The sequence below is a fragment of the Musca vetustissima genome, unplaced genomic scaffold (genome assembly GCF_032173495.1).
Source record: "Musca vetustissima isolate MV318-11 ecotype Yass unplaced genomic scaffold, APGP_CSIRO_Mvet_v1 utg8100, whole genome shotgun sequence".
NCBI lineage: Eukaryota > Metazoa > Arthropoda > Insecta > Diptera > Muscidae > Musca > Musca vetustissima.
In genome coordinates, this window is record NW_026875263.1 from 47,237 (window position 1) to 64,703 (window position 17,467).

Consider the following 17,467-nt stretch of genomic DNA (forward strand, 5'->3'; position numbering starts at 1 on the left):
CACCTGTGACAATCACCACTCCAAGCCATATAACTTAACTACCAAAACAAAAAAACCTTCCATTTGTTTCTTTTTGTTCTCTTTTGAAAAATTTCTCTTTGTTGTAAAAAATAGTTTTCTATGGTTTTCATTATTGTTCCTTCAAATTTGTTTTTGTTCTCTTATACTTATGTGTGTTTGTCAGTTTTTGTTATATTTCCATTAAAAAAAAAGAGTTCATTTTTTAAAACAGGAAATATTCTTTGTAAATGTTTTCGTAAGCTTATTCTTTTTTCATCTCTTTAATAACATTTTTCTCTTAATGTGTGTGAGTGTTTCATACATCTTTGTATTATAGTTTTTTCTATTAGTAAATAATGGAAAAAATTGTCATATTTTTAAGAAAAAGGTGAAAGTCTATGATGTATAACAGTTTATAACAGTTCTAAAAATGTCTGTAGTTGTCTCTAATAATGTTTTTTCACATATAAATGTTGAAATTTTGACTTAGAGATGAAAATATGTGATGTATAACAGTTTTTGGGTATTATGTGATTTTAGGCATTTTGAAGTTCCAGGAGTGTTCTAATATATTAAATTGTGTAAAAAATTACTTGTATAACAGTTTATGACTGTATAACAGTTTATATTTTTAGAGTTTTTCGAGATTTTATGCAAGTTAAAGAACTGTAATAATATGATTAAAAATTTAGTCAATAATATTTTTCACTTTTCTCAGTTTTAATACCAATTTTATATTGGTATAACAGTTACAGTACCATCACAAGGGATGTTACATTTTCGAATTTTTACATTCTGGCATTCTTTAATAGCGACAGAGTGACAGTTTTTGGCTGAAATGTCTACACATTTGTCCTTGTTTTGTTTTAGGACTCTATATACCCTGCTGGTTTTTGTCCTGCGAGTTTGTAAATATTTTACTTGACGTCTGCCAGAAATTCGAAGCAGATGGGTTTCCTTCCGAATCGTGATTATCACAGTTTAGTTGTATTTCTTCTATAATGTTAGAATTCTGACTATAAGCTTTCAATTTCGGAAGATTAATATAAATCCTCTCAGTTTCCCCTACTTAATTTCTGAATGGCTACATAATTTCGCCATTCTTCCTTTGAAAGATTTCTCTTGTAGGCGTCGGGATGTATACTACAAGAGAAGATTTTCTAGAGATCTGTACAGATTGCTTTTTTAGAGAACTTTCTAGGTGTATATTCTCGTCTATATATCTCAGCATGTCTTCGATAGGAGGAATGTAATTTTTTTCAGATGATATTCTTCAAGATTTCCTATACAATTTATCGATCGTCGATCATCGGGAAGTCCATTTTTGATGGAGATCCGCAGGTTTTCTTTAGAAGATATACAAGGAGGGGCTCACTAATAATAAAAAACATTCAGAGGGTATTATTCCTAGTCTTCGAAAGTTTTCGTTTTTATAGACGGAAAATATTGGGGATGACCATTCGGGATATAGATTTTCTATGCATGATGGGTCCTCAAGAAGCTGATCATAGTTAGAGGTCATTAAATGAGTCTTCTGCTGCATGGATTGTTCTAGACCAAAAAAAGTTTCATAAATCGAGTCACCAGACCAACAGGTCTTCGATCACAGACGAGCATCTATAATTCGTCTAAGACCCTTCGCAGTCCTTTTATAGGTCCCATTAAAAGACTCATTTAATTTATCCTGCCCTCGTAAATATGCATGTTCCTACGATACGTTAGAAGGTATTTATCTCCTGAAATTAAAATTGTCACTATAGAAGAACTTCTATTAGTAGTCTATGGTCTTCAAGATATCTTTTATGGACAGTTCATTTCAATGCCAGACCAGAAATATATATTGACGAAGTTCTATTTAAATAGGCCTTTGGAATACAGTAGATGTTATGGAAGTATGTCAAAAGGTTCTCTGCAGCTATGAGAACTTTTAGGACTATTCTATAGCCTCTGTACAAATTTCTTCTACAGATAAAAGGCTCTGTAAAAAATCTTCTGTTGATAAATGGAATTGGGAATCATCTTTCTATAGACCAATTTCTAAAAAATCTGAATGACCCCTGGATGCCTTTTATGGACAGTTCTTCTATATATTACACACAAAAGAATAAACATTTCAAGGGAATCCTTCCACAGCTTGTCTGTTCATAGAAGATCTACAAATGGAATATCCGCTAAAAATCTTGTGTGTGTAGAGATCCTCTTCGGGGAATATATTCTGAATATAAAAAATATCCTTTAAAACTTCTATAGACTTTTCAGAAGTTTTTTTTTACTGGCCTCAAGGAGATATTTCAGAAAACACTCCCGTAAATTTGTCTAAATATTGTAGTCATATTCTGATGGAAGACCTTGAGTTTTCTATGGATACACTTTTTCTCAGAGGCCTATATTTCTTCAATGGTAGAATACCACCTAGACATTCTACAATGGTTCTTATCCTCAATTATTCAGATAAAAAGGAATCGGATAGGGAATTAGGTTATCTGTCTTCTTCCTCTCTGTCTTGTATATTATGTACAGCATATGTATATACCATATATACATTTTTGTATATAGAACAATTATATCATATATTTTTCGATTTTTTTTTTCGTTCGCCCTCTTGTTCCTTCCATGACCCACAAATTTCACATGTTTATTACTTTTTGCCCTCTTTTCCAATTCCAATGGTTTTCAATTCGAAATAAATGTGACAAAACAAAAAAAAATTAATTTTATTAAATAATTATAATAAAAAAATACAACAACAACAAATTTGCCAAACACCTGCCTAACAAAAACAAACTCAATTTTGCCCACCCACAAAAAAAAAACAGAGCAATAAAATGATAAAAGTCGATGTCAATAAATACGATGACGATGATCTTGATGATGACGACGAAGATGAAGACGACACGGAAGATGAGGATATTGAAATCACTGAAGATCTCGAAGAGTTGGCCAAACATTATGATTTAATGGAACAATTTAAAAGCTTGACGGCAAATAAATCCCGGCAACATGCTTCACATTTGGGACATTTGGCAGCGGAATTGGATCACCCGATGGAAGGTGGTGAAATGCAAACGACGAAGGATATTACAAAAGAGTTTACAATGCATCCTTATTACAGCAATACTTTACTAACAACAACCACACCACCATCATCGCCAACAACAACAATATTAAATACACCAACTATCACCATCAATTCCATCTTCATTAGCACGCCAAGAACAACAACAACTACTACTACCACAACAACAACATCTACTGACACTAATGAGTTGGAAAATTATAACAACAACAGCGTCTTTAATGGCAAAAAGGTGAAAATTTCATAATTTTTTTCCAAAAATAAAAAAAAAAAATATTTCACCCAAGTAAAAGAATTTTGAAAAAATTAAAAAAAATTGAACGCAACAAATTATCTCATAAGAATGGCACAGATTTTTTTGGCTTATTTAATGAATGTGTCCAGACCATATAGAAACGCATAAAAATGTTTTTTTGGAAAGCTATTTAAAAAAAAGAAAATTCAACCACCACTACCTTCTCTACCTAAAGACCAAATATTTTTGGAAATTTTCTTTATTTTTCCGTTTTTTTTTTTTTTGGCTCGATGCTCGTAATAACTATCGATATCGATAAATAAATAAACGTATCCAATGCAAAAAAGAGTACTACAACCAGAAATGAAAAGAAAAAGGCATGCCAGCGCATGTTTTTGTTTTGGACAAATTTTGAAATGAAAACGAAATAAATTTTTTATAATTATTTTTAGACTATTTTTTCGTATTTTTTTTATTTTTTTGTACGCCATTTTCAGATTTAATTTTAAATTACTAAAACTTTTATTTAAAAAATCGTAAATTTCAAAATGCTCTTTTTTACTCTGAAAATGGTGTAACAAATTTTTTTATTTCTTTTTTAAAACTTTACCAATTTTTTTTAACGATATTTTCTGTTTCTTATTTTATGTAAAATTTTGTTTTGCACTCTACACTCTTGTTAATAACTTCCGTTTTGTATATGTTTTTGTTGTTTGACTGATATTTGTGTAATCGATTTGAAATACTATTTAAAAATATGGGTATATGTGTTGGCTAATTTGTGCATGTTTTTCATTAATCCCCAAAAAAAATAAACACACCTCACCTATTTGTTTTTCTCTTTAAAACTTGGATTACTGTCCTCAGCACCATCACCACCACCCACCCACCAATAAACCAATATTCTTTCCCCCTCTCTTTCGCTCTCTACAAATAATCTAATTTTTTACAGTATTTTCAGCATCAATTGAATACAACTTTTTGATACTCTTTTTTATTAAGCATGATCTATTGGATTTGAAATATAACAACAAATACAAACAATTTTTAAATAATATTTCCCATTTCCATTTTATTTTCATTACAAAAAAATTTAGGGTGTTTATTATGATACCACCTTGGAGCCAGAAGACAATCAGGACTTAAGTTCCAGTAAAACGGTAATTTTATTCAAGTCAATAATTTATTTAGAAATATTTCTAATAATCTCTCTCTCTCTCTCCTCTCTCTCATATAGGCCTCTTCATCATCCACACCCTCTGAGGATTCCATATACTTTGCCTCTTCGACCAATCCTCCCACACAGACGACCACCCAATCATCACCATCATCACCCGTGCCAGCAGTTTCAACATCACCCGAAATACCCTCTACAACCTCGGCTGTTCCAGATTATATTGAACCTAGAATGGAAAATACCCCGCCCATGATTAAATCACGTCTACAAAAATTGGCCGTCACCTCAGGAAAATCCTTCAAATTTGCCATACCCGAAGATACATTCTACGATACGGAGGATATGACCAATTTACGTTTGGAATTAACCGATAAAGAGGGTCGTGAATTGAAATCGAATTCATGGTTGCAATTTAATGCGGAAACAAAGGAGGTTTATGGATTGTAAGTAATCCAAAAAGCTCCCAATTAGCACTTTAGGTCGTAGATTTAAAAATAATAATTTGCTAGGCCCACTTATAGGCGTAGATTTGTAAATAATAATTTGCTAGGCCCACTTTTAGGCATAGATTTTAAATAAAATGTCCTAGGCCCAGTTTTTAGGCATAGATTTATAAATAATATTTATATCCTTCACCACACTGTGGTACAGGGTATTATGTCTTTGTGCATATTTTTGTAACGGGCAAAAGGAAACGAGATGGTTACTTTAAAGAATATGCATAGAATCACTTTCTGAGTCGATTTACGCATGTCCGTCTGTCCATGTTAACTTGTAAACAAAGTGGAGGTCGCATTTATGATCCGATTTTAACGGAAGTTGGCATAGGTCACTTATTTGGCCCAAGGACGAACCCTATTGAAATTGGGAAAAATCGGTTCAGATTTAGATATAGCTCCCGTATATAGTTTCGTCCGATTTAAGGTAAATAGGGCACCAAAGTCCTTATATATCTTTCGATTGGCATGAAAATAGACATAGAGTTCTAAATTAGGTCCAGAATGATTTGTGCTATGTTTCGAGAAAATCGGTTCAGATTTAGATATAGCTCCCATATATAGTTTCGTCCGATTTTATGTAAATGGTGCACCAAAGTCCCTATATATCTTTCGATTTGTACGATATTTGGCACAGCGTACGGAATTAAGTCTAGAATGATGTGTGCTAAGTTTCGTAAAAATCGGTTCAGATTTAGATATAGCTCCCATATATGGTTTCGTCCGATTTTATGTAAAAGGTGTACCAAAGTCCTTATATATCTCTCGATTTGCACGAAATTTAGCACAGCGTACGGAATTAAGTCTAGAGTGATGTGTGCTAAGTTTCGTGAAAATCGGTTGAGATTTAGATATAGCTCCATATATAGTTTCGTCCGATTTTATGTAAATGGTGCACCAAAGTCCTTAAATATCTTTCGATTTGTACGAAATTTGGCACAGAGTACGGATTTAAGTCTAGAGTGATGTGTGTTAAGTTTCCTGAAAATCGGTTCAGATTTAGATATAGCTCACATATATAGTTTTGTCCGATTTTATGTAAATGGTGCACCAAAGTCGTACTGAATTCAGCCTAGAATGCTGTGTGAAAATCGGTTCAGATTTAGATATAGCACCCATATATATTTTCCTTCGATTTTATATAAAGTGTGCACTAAAAACCCAAAGTTTGTACGATTGGCATATAATTTTGTTGAAATCGATTCTGTTGAATCGATTTCTGTAATACTTTTGAGCGTAGATTTTGAAAGAATATTTTTTCTGGGCCTACTTTTAAGCATGGATTTATAAAGATTTTTTTCTTTGGAATGGTAGATTTTTAAGTATAATTTTCTGGGATTATTTTTAGGCTTAGATTTGTAAAGATGAATTTTCTGAGGAAACTTTTAGGCTATGATTTATAATGATTAATTTTCAAGGACTACTTTTAATATTATTTTTTTCTGAACATCTTTCCTATTTAATATTTTTTATTACTTCCTTTCCAGACCTTTGGATGACTCTGTCTCGAAATGGCTATATCGTCTTACGGCCACTGATTCCGGCAATGAATCGGTTGTGGAAACCTTTGAAATTTCAGTACAACAACATCGTGGTGTCAGGACTGTTAATCATGAAGTCAACATTGCTGTTAAGATTAATGAAAAGAATATGCACTACATTGATTGGCAAATGAAACTCATCAAAGGTAACTATTTTTCAAAATTAGCTCAAGGGACACCTATATTATGAAAAAAAAAACAAATCCTTGTTTCCCTTTTCAGCAATTGCAACAACTCTGGGTGATGAAAATACCAGTTCTATTGTAGTGCGTGAAATTCGTGCCAATCCCCAAGATCCATCCATCGCCACTTTGGTTTATTTCAATGAAACTCTGCCGACAAGTGAATGTCCTGAAGCCGAATTAAATAATTTAGTTAAACGTTTGGATGCTAATCGTTTAAGTGATTTGGTAAACCCTACCTTGGGTATTAAATCGATCACCGGACAATTGATTGGCCCTTGCCTAAAGTCAACAGCTAAACCAAAAACTCCAACAATCAACAAGAATTCACCACCAGTACCACGCAATCAAGTGGACCGTGTGGTGGCCACAGCTGGTCATTTATTGGTATACAAAGTACCCAGTGATACATTCTTTGATGATGGTAAAATTACTCTCAGCCTCAAAACGAAAGATCACAAAGAAATCAATCCCACACATTGGTTACAATTCGACTCGAAAAATGAAGAATTCTACGGTATACCCAAGGCAGGTGATGTTGGCTCTGAAGAATATATGCTCGAGGCTGAAGATACAGGTGGCCTTACTGCCACCGATGCTTTGGTTGTTCTCGTCAATCCCGCACCCAAGAAAGAATTCAGTGTCTATTACAAGGCCTTCTTGGGTGTTAAACATGAACATTTCCATGCCGATTTACAGCGTAAATTTGTTGAACGTATTGCTCAATTGTTTGGTGATGCCTCAGCACAAAATATTCAAATTCGTTCGGTGACACCGATACATGATACAGACAGTACAGCGATTAGTTTCTATAATACCACTTTGTATAAATCACATAATCGTTGCCCCGAAGAGGAAATGGAATATGTACGCAGTGTACTGCAACAAGATGGTGTGATGCGTGATCGTGTAAGGAAAGCAATGGGTTCCGAATTGAATATTACCAATTTGCAAATATATCCATTGGCATGTAATGGTAAGTAGTGGAGGAGGGTAGATTATAAAATAATTGAGATTTTTAATTATTTTTGAATATTGCAGAACAAACAAATGTCATCCATCGTGATTATGTGCCCACAAAGACCGATGAACCCTTGCTGAAGTCCACCTTCTCTGATGATTATTTGTATACGATTATCCTGCCAGCTATTATTATTGTAACAATGATTTTAATAGCATCAATTATTGCCTGCTGTCTGCATCGCAGAAGACGCAAGAGCGGTAAAATGGAATTGGGTAAGTTTTGAGAAAGGGAAGGCGTCAATAGATCCAGAAAAGGGGGATATTTCTGCAGCAATTCGGGGGGTTATTAATGACGTTCATTTGATCTGAGAAACAAAAAAATGTGAAGTTCCAAGTTGTAGGCGTGGTTTATAAAGAATATTTCTTCTGGAATAGTTTTGGGTGTAGGTTTATAAAGAAAACTTTTCAAAGACGACTTTTAGGCGTAGATATACATAGAATATTTTTCTATGATTACTTTAAGGAGTAGTTTTCTAAAATATATTTTTCTAGCACTAAAATTTCTAAACATAATTTTTCTAGGACTACTTTAAGGAGTAGATTTCTAGAAATAATTTATCTAGGACTTCTTCAAGGCGTAGATTTCTAAAAAAATATTTTCTAGGACTAAATAAATATTTTTTGGACTACTTTAAGGCCTAGATTTTTAAAAATAATATTTTCTATATTTCCACTTTATGGCGTAGTTTTCTAAAAATCATTTTTCTAGGACTACCTCAAGGCGCAGATTTCTAAAAATCAAGGCGTAGATTTTTATAAAAATATTTTATAGGACTACCTCAAGGCGTAGATTTTTTAAAAAATATTTTATAGGGCTACCTCAAGACGTAGATTTCTAAAAATCATTTTTTTAGGACTAACTGAAGGCGTAGGTTTCTAAAAATCATTTTTCTAGGACTACCTCAAGGCGCAGATTTCTAAAAATCAAGGCGTAGATTTTTATAAAAATATTTTATAGGACTACCTCAAGGCGTAGATTTTTTAAAAAATATTTTATAGGGCTACCTCAAGACGTATTTTTCTAGAAATCATTTTTCTAGGACTAACTCAAGGCGTAGATTTTTATAAACAAATTTTCAAGAACTAAAACAAGGTTTAAAAAAAATATATTTTCTAGTTAATGTAGTCCTAGGCGAAGATTTTTATAAAAATATTTTATAGGACTACCTCAAGGCGTAGATTTTTTAAAAAATATTTTATAGGACTAACTCAAGGCGTAGATTTCTAAAAATCATTTTTCTAGGACTAACTCAAGGCGTAGATTTCTAAAAATCATTTTTCTAGGACTAACTCAAAGCGTAGATTTCTAAAAATCATTTTTCTAGGACTAACTCAAAGCGTAGATTTCTAAAAATCATTTTTCTAGGACTAACTCAAGGAGTAGATTTCTAAAAATCATTTTTCTAGCACTAACTCAAGGCGTAGATTTCTAAAAATCATTTTCTAGGACTAACTCAAGGCGCAGATTTTTATAAACAAATTTTCAAGGACTACGACAAGGTTTTTAAAAAAAAAATATTTTCTAGGTAATGTAGTTCTAGGCGTAGATTGGAAAAAATGGATATGAAAATATAGAAATGAAATATCCAACAAATATCTAAAATCGGCAAAATTCATTAAAGGGGTGTTATGTCAAATCATGGACCTATATTTAAACATTTCTGTCAGAAGGTCCATTTGAAAAATACAACTGGAGCAGCTATCCCAAAACTTCGACAAAGTTATCTACGTATTCCCTCTGTCTTAAGATCGAACTCTACATTGGCACCTTAATATACATTAGAAAATGTCAGAATGTTATTCAGGTTTCAGAAAATAATAGCTTCGAATTGCACTAAGATAAGGGGGCAGAAGGTCCTTATTACTATTCAGTTTTATTGCCTAAATAAATTCATATTTGATCACTTTATCATTTGACTTACTCCAAATCTCTCTCTCTCTCTCCATTTTATTTCTAGGTGACGAAGAAGAACGCAAATCTTTCCGTACCAAAGGTATACCTGTTATATTCCAAGATGAGCTAGATGAGAAGCCTGAAATTGGTAATAAGAGTCCTATTATCTTAAAGAATGAAAAGCCGCCATTATTACCACCCTCCTATAATACCTCAAATATGAATGGTAAGTTAATTCTAATTGCCAATACCCCAACAAAACGCACCCCCTTCCCCCACTTTGCACGTAGTAGTAGTTGTTGTAAAAATCATTAAAGTAATCAAGTTTAATTTTAGGTGATAATGATTGTGATGAATATGTGCCACCGCCCGCAGTTGTGGTGGGTGGTCGCGAGGCTAGAGGGAAATCACCGGCAACACCATCATATCGTAAACCCCCACCATATGTATCACCATAAATGTGAAGTGTCCAAACTTTGAGCGAGAGAGCGAGAGGAGAAAGTCAAGGACAAACTCTTAAGGATAACAAATAATGATAATAATATTAAGAGAGAGAAGAAACCCGGCATGTCCTTTTGTTACAAAAACGACAGCAAAAAGAAAATCTAACATATAAGTAAACTATAAGAACACACCCTAAGAAATAAATAGGTAAACGAAAGAATGGATTGTCGAACCAACTATGCAAAATACATATATGTGTAATAGAAATTCTACAAAAAAACAATACAATACAAAACAAACCAACCAACCAGCAACAAAACAATAAAAAAAATACTTAATAATACTTCTTACTATACAAAAAAACAAAATCGATAAACCACACCATAACAAATATACAAAACTAAAAAACATTTGAATAATTTATACATATATATATATATGGAATTAAGTGTCAAAACAAAATCAGTTATATACATACATATGTGGTAATGAAAAAGTAATGAAATGATGCAAAACAAAACAAACCGGAACAATAATAACTTATTTAATATGAACCTTTGAAGAAATGAAAAAGGAAACGATAAAGTTAAGTTAAACGATATTTGATGCTAAAAAAATATGTGAAATCATTGAAACTAGCCAATGATGGAATAATACTTTGTACTATACTTACATTATAATATAAATACACACACACATACATACATATAATATAATATATTTATTATAAATATATATTTACTATTATTACTGACCATAATTGTAAACATAACGATGATGATGATAATGAGGAAATGTAAAACAAAGAAAAAAAAGAAAATAATTTTCCACAGATTCAAAGATACCACATAAGGAATCAATATTTTTGGTATTTATGAATTATTATTAATTGTGGAAGCCCAAGAGAACTACTTAACTTATTATTTTTTATTGATTTACAAAAATCTATTTTTGTATTAATTTTTTTAAACCCTTACAATTTACTGCTAATTAATTCCAAAGGGAAATTCAAATAATATTCATAGTGATTTCTATTCGTTTAAGTTAAAATTTGTTTGTATATACTCTTAGTGTGTAAGAATATTTCAATATATGTATTTAGTTCCCAATTTGCATAATTGAGGAATTTTTTTTAACACTGAAAAATTGATGAAGTTTACCATTTTACTTTGGAGGGAAATTTGATAGGAAGACACTATTTGAGAGTTCAAGATAAATAAGATAGACATCCATATGTATATGGTAAATAATATATCGTATATGGTAAATAATATATAATGATTCATATAACTTTGGAGGGCAATCTGATTGACAGGCAGACAGACTCTATACTCTACAGGATCTGAGAGTTCAAAATAAATAAGAGAGACTTCCATATATGAAGATGGTATATGGTTATTAATATATGGTGATTTATATAACAGAGTCACTGAACAACATTTAAACGACAATATATTCCTTTTGATTTACCGATCTTATGAAGATTTCACACAATTCATTTCAAGAAGAAGGAAATATCTACAATAGTCATGTAGCTTTGCAATATGTATAGGAAAGTTTATTTGATCATAAACAGTTTATTTCAAATAGCTAATAAAATTCAAGAAATGTGACAACGGGATGGTCGAAGTGTTGGAAATATATCTCCACGGCATCCTCCAGAATTGTGGCGATATTTGAGAATAAGAATTAAACTCAAAAATTAAAACCCATAGATTTTATAGCTGTTTTTCAGCTGTAAAGTCCATATTAGATACCCCTATTATTTCCTTTTGCGGTACATGGATCTACTGATACCTAGATAAGAGATTTTTTTAACAACTTGTGTCATGTCCAATGGACCCTTTTCCTCGTCACTTTTCAATTTGTACTAGAAATGGTGACGTCACTTCAAAAGTAATCAATAATGTTACCCAGAGGCTTGAAGTCGGCCCATATTTTGAATAATCCTCAGCGATTTGAGAGTGGTCTTACGTGGATGTTTTGGAATAGATTATCAACAAACCGGATATGAACTATTAACATACAGCCTCAATTGTCTTGACTTAAACATAGGTTTCGATATCATGAACATTTCTAATAGAAATATTGGCAACTGATCAATAAACTAAAGTTGGGGCAGGTCCCTTTGGACTTCGAATCACAGTAACTAAAAATTAAGGTTTTCCGACTTTGTTTTCGCCAGTATTGGTATCGATTGTGAGTTCCGAATCAGGGGTACTCAATTCAGTGAATGTGGAAGTAGACCATTGAAGTGTGTTCTCGGCGTTCGAATGTCGAGAGTTGTGCAATGAACTCTGGGCCAGGTCTCTTGGGAATTTGAGTCACAGAAACTCAGTAACTACTTTACGAAGAGTCGAGGTAATTTTACCGCCATTTTGAGCAAAGGATTTTCCGATTATATCATGGCAAGCAATTTTATCTAAGCAAATTCAGCACAGAAATAGACAATATTTGTGTCGATTTTAGAATATTCTCCTATAAATATAATAACTCCTATAAACCTGACAGAACTCCTATTTAAATATTGGACAACAATTTTGACGAAAATTCACAGATGTAATGTCCTATGAAAAAATCATTTTTGAAAATTCCATTTGTATTCCAAATTCTTGGACTAAGCCGGCAGTTCTTATTGATGTATAATGATACCACCTTAAAACGAATTTTAATTCTGAAGAAGGCTGAAACAATTACGGAGTAACTTAATAAAAAATTCATGACTTTCGATTAGTTTAAAATTGTGAAAAAATCGTCAGGTTCCATTTTTAAAATTTGTAAACATTTTTGTTAGGATTTATCCATGTTTTCCCATTATAATGAAGGATTGATTTTTTATTTTAATGAAATACCTGAAAAGATATTGAAGATTTTTTAAGAGCCAAGAAATATTTGTTTTGTTCTGAATTGAAAAAAATCTTAATTAAAAACAAATCTTGTTTTTATTTAATTCAAATAGATGCATCATTAATATTTCATTTAAATAATTGAAAAAATATTGAAGATATGTCCTCAAAAATAGTCCAAAAAATTGAGAGAAAATTTAGACATTTTCTGAGAAGTTCCTCCTAGAAACATTAAAAATATCACAGCACATATCCAATTTTTCTACTGAAGTTAATAGAAAGATAAGTGCATTTATAGTTTTTAGTAATAAACATATACTTAATCTCAAAATACATTAATCGATATTAAATGCATATAACATAATATTCCCCTATATAAAAGTATATATACAAACAAATTATCTTACCTATACTGCCTCTATGAATGTTATAAAAATTCCCCTTTTTGAATTTCCCGACCTAAATGGAATTATTTTTTTTACATTTTGCTTTTATACATAGACTGGAAGTATGTATTAAATTGTTTTACTTTCCTCAAACCACTTCTTCCCCAAACATACATTTTTACACCGATTTTTTAAACTAATTTTTCATTTAATTTAAATTGATCTTTAAATACAATTTTTTTTTTATAATTAAAAAAATATATGAATTAGAAAACACAACAAACTTAAGGTTAGAGAAGCGATAATGAAATCCAAAAAAAGTATATTGAGTTAAATTTTTTTTATAATAATACATATTATTATATAACATGTAAAAAAGTAAATTTACTATTATTATTAATTATAATGAATAACAAACAAATATTTTAATTTAAGATTGTTATAAGTTTTTTGGTTTAAAACAATGTGAATGAATGATGATGATGATGAATAACAAACCATTTTTTTATATAGAGAGATTGTGCAACACTGAAATCTTTTTCTAAAGAAAAAAAGAATGAAAAACCTTGTTTTATTATATTTTTTGTAAATGTATTAGTATTGAATAAGTCAGCTATAGAAACTTAATAGATTTTCCCAAAGTTTGTAATAAATAATCTCGATAATTCACAAAACAAATGAAAAAAAACAAACACACACCACCTGAATGAAATGGAATTATGTTTTTTTTTAAATGCATTTTACTTTTTTCTAATAAATCATATTGAAATTAATGAATGATGACAATGAGTAACCTAATTTGATATGAATATTGAAAAAGAAGAATATTGTGGATTTTGTTCCAATTTTATAAACTTCAAGACACCACTAAGACACCCTAATAGATCTTTGTACTAAAAATCTCAGAATTGAGGAGTTAACACCAATTAATTTGATGAGTTGTGTTTCGTTTGTCAAATACCTCTAAAAAGAGGTTTAATGGAAAATATTATCAATGCAATGAATCTAATTCTGCGTAGTATCAATATGAAAACTGAATGAAAGTGATTCCCAATATGTTTGCATATTTCAAATAACCAATAATTTTTTTAAACATACAGCTGGGAAATATAAAAGTAATTAAACCAATTAATATTTGTTTTGTACTTTAAAATCATATTAAAAATCCGCTCGGAAATTTCTAAGGTAGTTTCTGAGGAAATAATTTATTCGAAAGGGATTGTTAAAAATAATGATTGTAATTGGAATTATCCTGTTGTTAATCGGACATAATTTTTACCCTCAACCTTATGACACTTTGCTACGGCAAAAAAATCCTTTCGAAAATCGAAAAATCCTTTTCGATTTTCAAATGTCCGCCCGTCCATCTGTCTTTGTGCCTGGCTGGTTGCTGCATACGATAACTTTCGAAGAGAGTAACCGATTTCATCTAAACCTTGAACATCACAATATTTCTTCGCTGCACCTCTTCTGGTACCTTCCACACAAAAGGGGTCAATATTTTACATAAATTGAATAACTGATAAATTTTTTACTTCGTTGTTTATTTATTTTTTTTTTAAGAAATATATTTTTTTCATAGAACCCCTCATAAAGGAACAAATAATGAAACTTATTCATGTTCTCCTTTTATCAGAGAACAGCATACCTTCTCAATATCAGTTTTATTAGGGATCAATGTGTCATGACAGAGGTCTTCTGTGATTGAATGCAAAAGGATCCGCAAATGGAGTAAAAAGTTTTTATTTTTTAAATAATTTAAGTCAAAAAAGTATATATTCAAAAAAGATGTCCATCACATCCACTTCGAGCCTGAAGTATTGCTTGCATTGAAAAATATTGCTATAAACAGTTTTTGCTTGGTAAAGACTTTTACGGAACATCAACCCTGATTTGTAATCTGATATAGATGTAATAGATGTTCACATTTTCAAAACTTTTTTCGTCTTATAATGCGACTTTTCACTGGCTGTAACTTTTTAATAAATAATGTGTTATATTGCAGAGCACAACCTTGTATTTGTTCTAAAATACTCAAACTCTATTTCGAAAACTTTTTAAAGGTGACAATTTCAAAACAGATCTTCGCAAATATTTTTTCACACAACATTCGATATATATAAAAAAACATATTTATTTTTAATTAGCCAGACCCCCACCTTTCGTTTGAGACCATATTTATAAAAATACCACATGTAGTTAAAAAGTTATGGGTCAAAAACCATTTCAATTTACTCTATCATTAGATGGCGTTGCGGTGACCAAATTGTGATGTCGTTATGGAAAATTAAGGTATTAGTAAAATTACAATAATTTTACAACGATCGGGGATATTACGAAAAATCCAATTTGGAGGTCTAGAAAGGAACAAGGACAAAAAAGACCAAGACCAAAGTTTATATCCTTAAAGGCAAGAAATCTATATACATATGTTTCCATCCTGTCTCCTCTCTCTCCAACTGTTCTCCTTTTCTTATTGGCTTTTTCTTTAGACTTATATGCCACTGACTTTAACTTTTAAACAAATTTCTCTAACCAATACAAATTAGGTGTCAATTTTAAGTGGTAAAAAAGGGTCGTTATTGTAGTATCGGCAAGTTTTATTTTAAAACATATATAAGGAAGTAATTTTTAAATGTATACTTTAGAACAATTTTTCGTATGTACAATTTTACATTTATAAATCTATGAATATATATCGAAATAGTTAGAGTTTTTACCTTTCATATGATACCAATTGTATTTTCCTACTCCAAGTATTTCAAAAGTTATTGAACATTGAAGAAAATCTTAATTTCTTTTATTTTTGCAATTTTCTACTACTAGATGGCGACCCAGTCGCAAACTAGACAGATCTTAACGACAAATCAAGGTATGGCTAAAATTCAAATAATTTTAAGATGTGTTGAGATATATTATAAAAATATATTATTTAAATTATTTAAATATTTAAATTATATATTATTTAAAACTTCAAGGGTTCTCTTTCGATATAAAATTTGTTTTTCTAAAGAAATTCCATAGAAAACTTTCAAATAATTCTTGTCATTATTTTTTAACAAAATTTACCGAATTATGACCGGAATTATAAATGCATTTAAACGCACAGGCAATTAGTGAGTTTTAAGTTACTTATAACCGTTTAAATATTCCCGAAATCACAATTCAATCAAAAGTTATTTAAATTTTATGAATAACTCTGCGACTCCAACGCCATCTATTGAGACGTAGCTAGAAACGGCGAAAATTTAATATTCTGGTATTTCGTCCATAACTTTTGAACTACGCGGATCATTGTAATAAAATTGGTGGCATATGAAAGCTGAGAAGTCTGGCTATTTGGAAATATATCCATATTTTAATAACTATGAAATATTGCTTCTGAAAAATTATTTAGGAAGATATTATATATTATAAATTTTCGGAATACAATATGCGGATTCTATAACAAAGACAAATATTTGCCCTGCAAATAGGACACCGTATTTGTGTTAATAGAGCAATTGGTTCAAAAGAATTACGCCCCATGGAAGACAATTCTGAAGAAATTCACATAAGGAAAGGAGAAAAGTTGCACTGGGTCGACTAAATAACCATTTGAATTCAAATGCAAATAACCCAGCGACTACTTAACCGATTTTCATAAATTTTGCACAAATAGTTCGTGGGAATTCCAAAGTTTTCTTCAATTCTGAAGAAATTCCCATTAGAAAATGAGAAAAGTTGGACTGGGTCGAATAAACGACCACTTGAATTCATATGCAAATAAATCAGCGACTACCTAACCGATTTTCAAAAATTTTGCACAAATGGTTCGAGGAAATCTCAAATTTTTATTCCATACTGGCAATGCATATATAAACTTATGTTATATAAGAGAAAATTAGCATTAGGTGAAAGTTCAAAGGTTTTTTTGAATATCGACTAATTTGTTCGATTTACATGAAAGTTAGCATAGCGTATTGAATAGAGTCTAGAATAATGGCGTATTCTGTTCTTGATTGACCAGGTTTTTATAACCTCCGCCTTTGGTACGACAAAAATTTGCCTCAGCGAAATATTATCTTTGGACCCCATGTTTCTTTGGACAAAATCCATTTCAGACAATTTCGAGGCGATTTATACATGTCCGTCCGTCCACATGTCTGTGTGCCTGGCTGGTACAC

At 31.1% G+C, this 17,467-nt stretch overlaps 1 protein-coding gene across 1 annotated transcript in view; it reads left to right on the forward strand.

Annotated features, from left to right (window-relative positions):
- The window catches only part of LOC133337737 (uncharacterized), a 37,442-nt gene extending 27,359 nt beyond the window's left edge, over positions 1-10,083 (forward strand). The window contains exons 7-14 of the mRNA XM_061545942.1: positions 2,817-3,308; positions 4,409-4,471; positions 4,549-4,931; positions 6,473-6,672; positions 6,749-7,684; positions 7,750-7,944; positions 9,690-9,851; positions 9,962-10,083. Coding sequence (XP_061401926.1) covers positions 2,817-3,308; positions 4,409-4,471; positions 4,549-4,931; positions 6,473-6,672; positions 6,749-7,684; positions 7,750-7,944; positions 9,690-9,851; positions 9,962-10,083 — 2,553 coding nt within the window. The remainder of the gene's footprint in view (positions 1-2,816; positions 3,309-4,408; positions 4,472-4,548; positions 4,932-6,472; positions 6,673-6,748; positions 7,685-7,749; positions 7,945-9,689; positions 9,852-9,961) is intronic.
- The last annotated feature ends 7,384 nt before the right edge of the window (positions 10,084-17,467 follow it).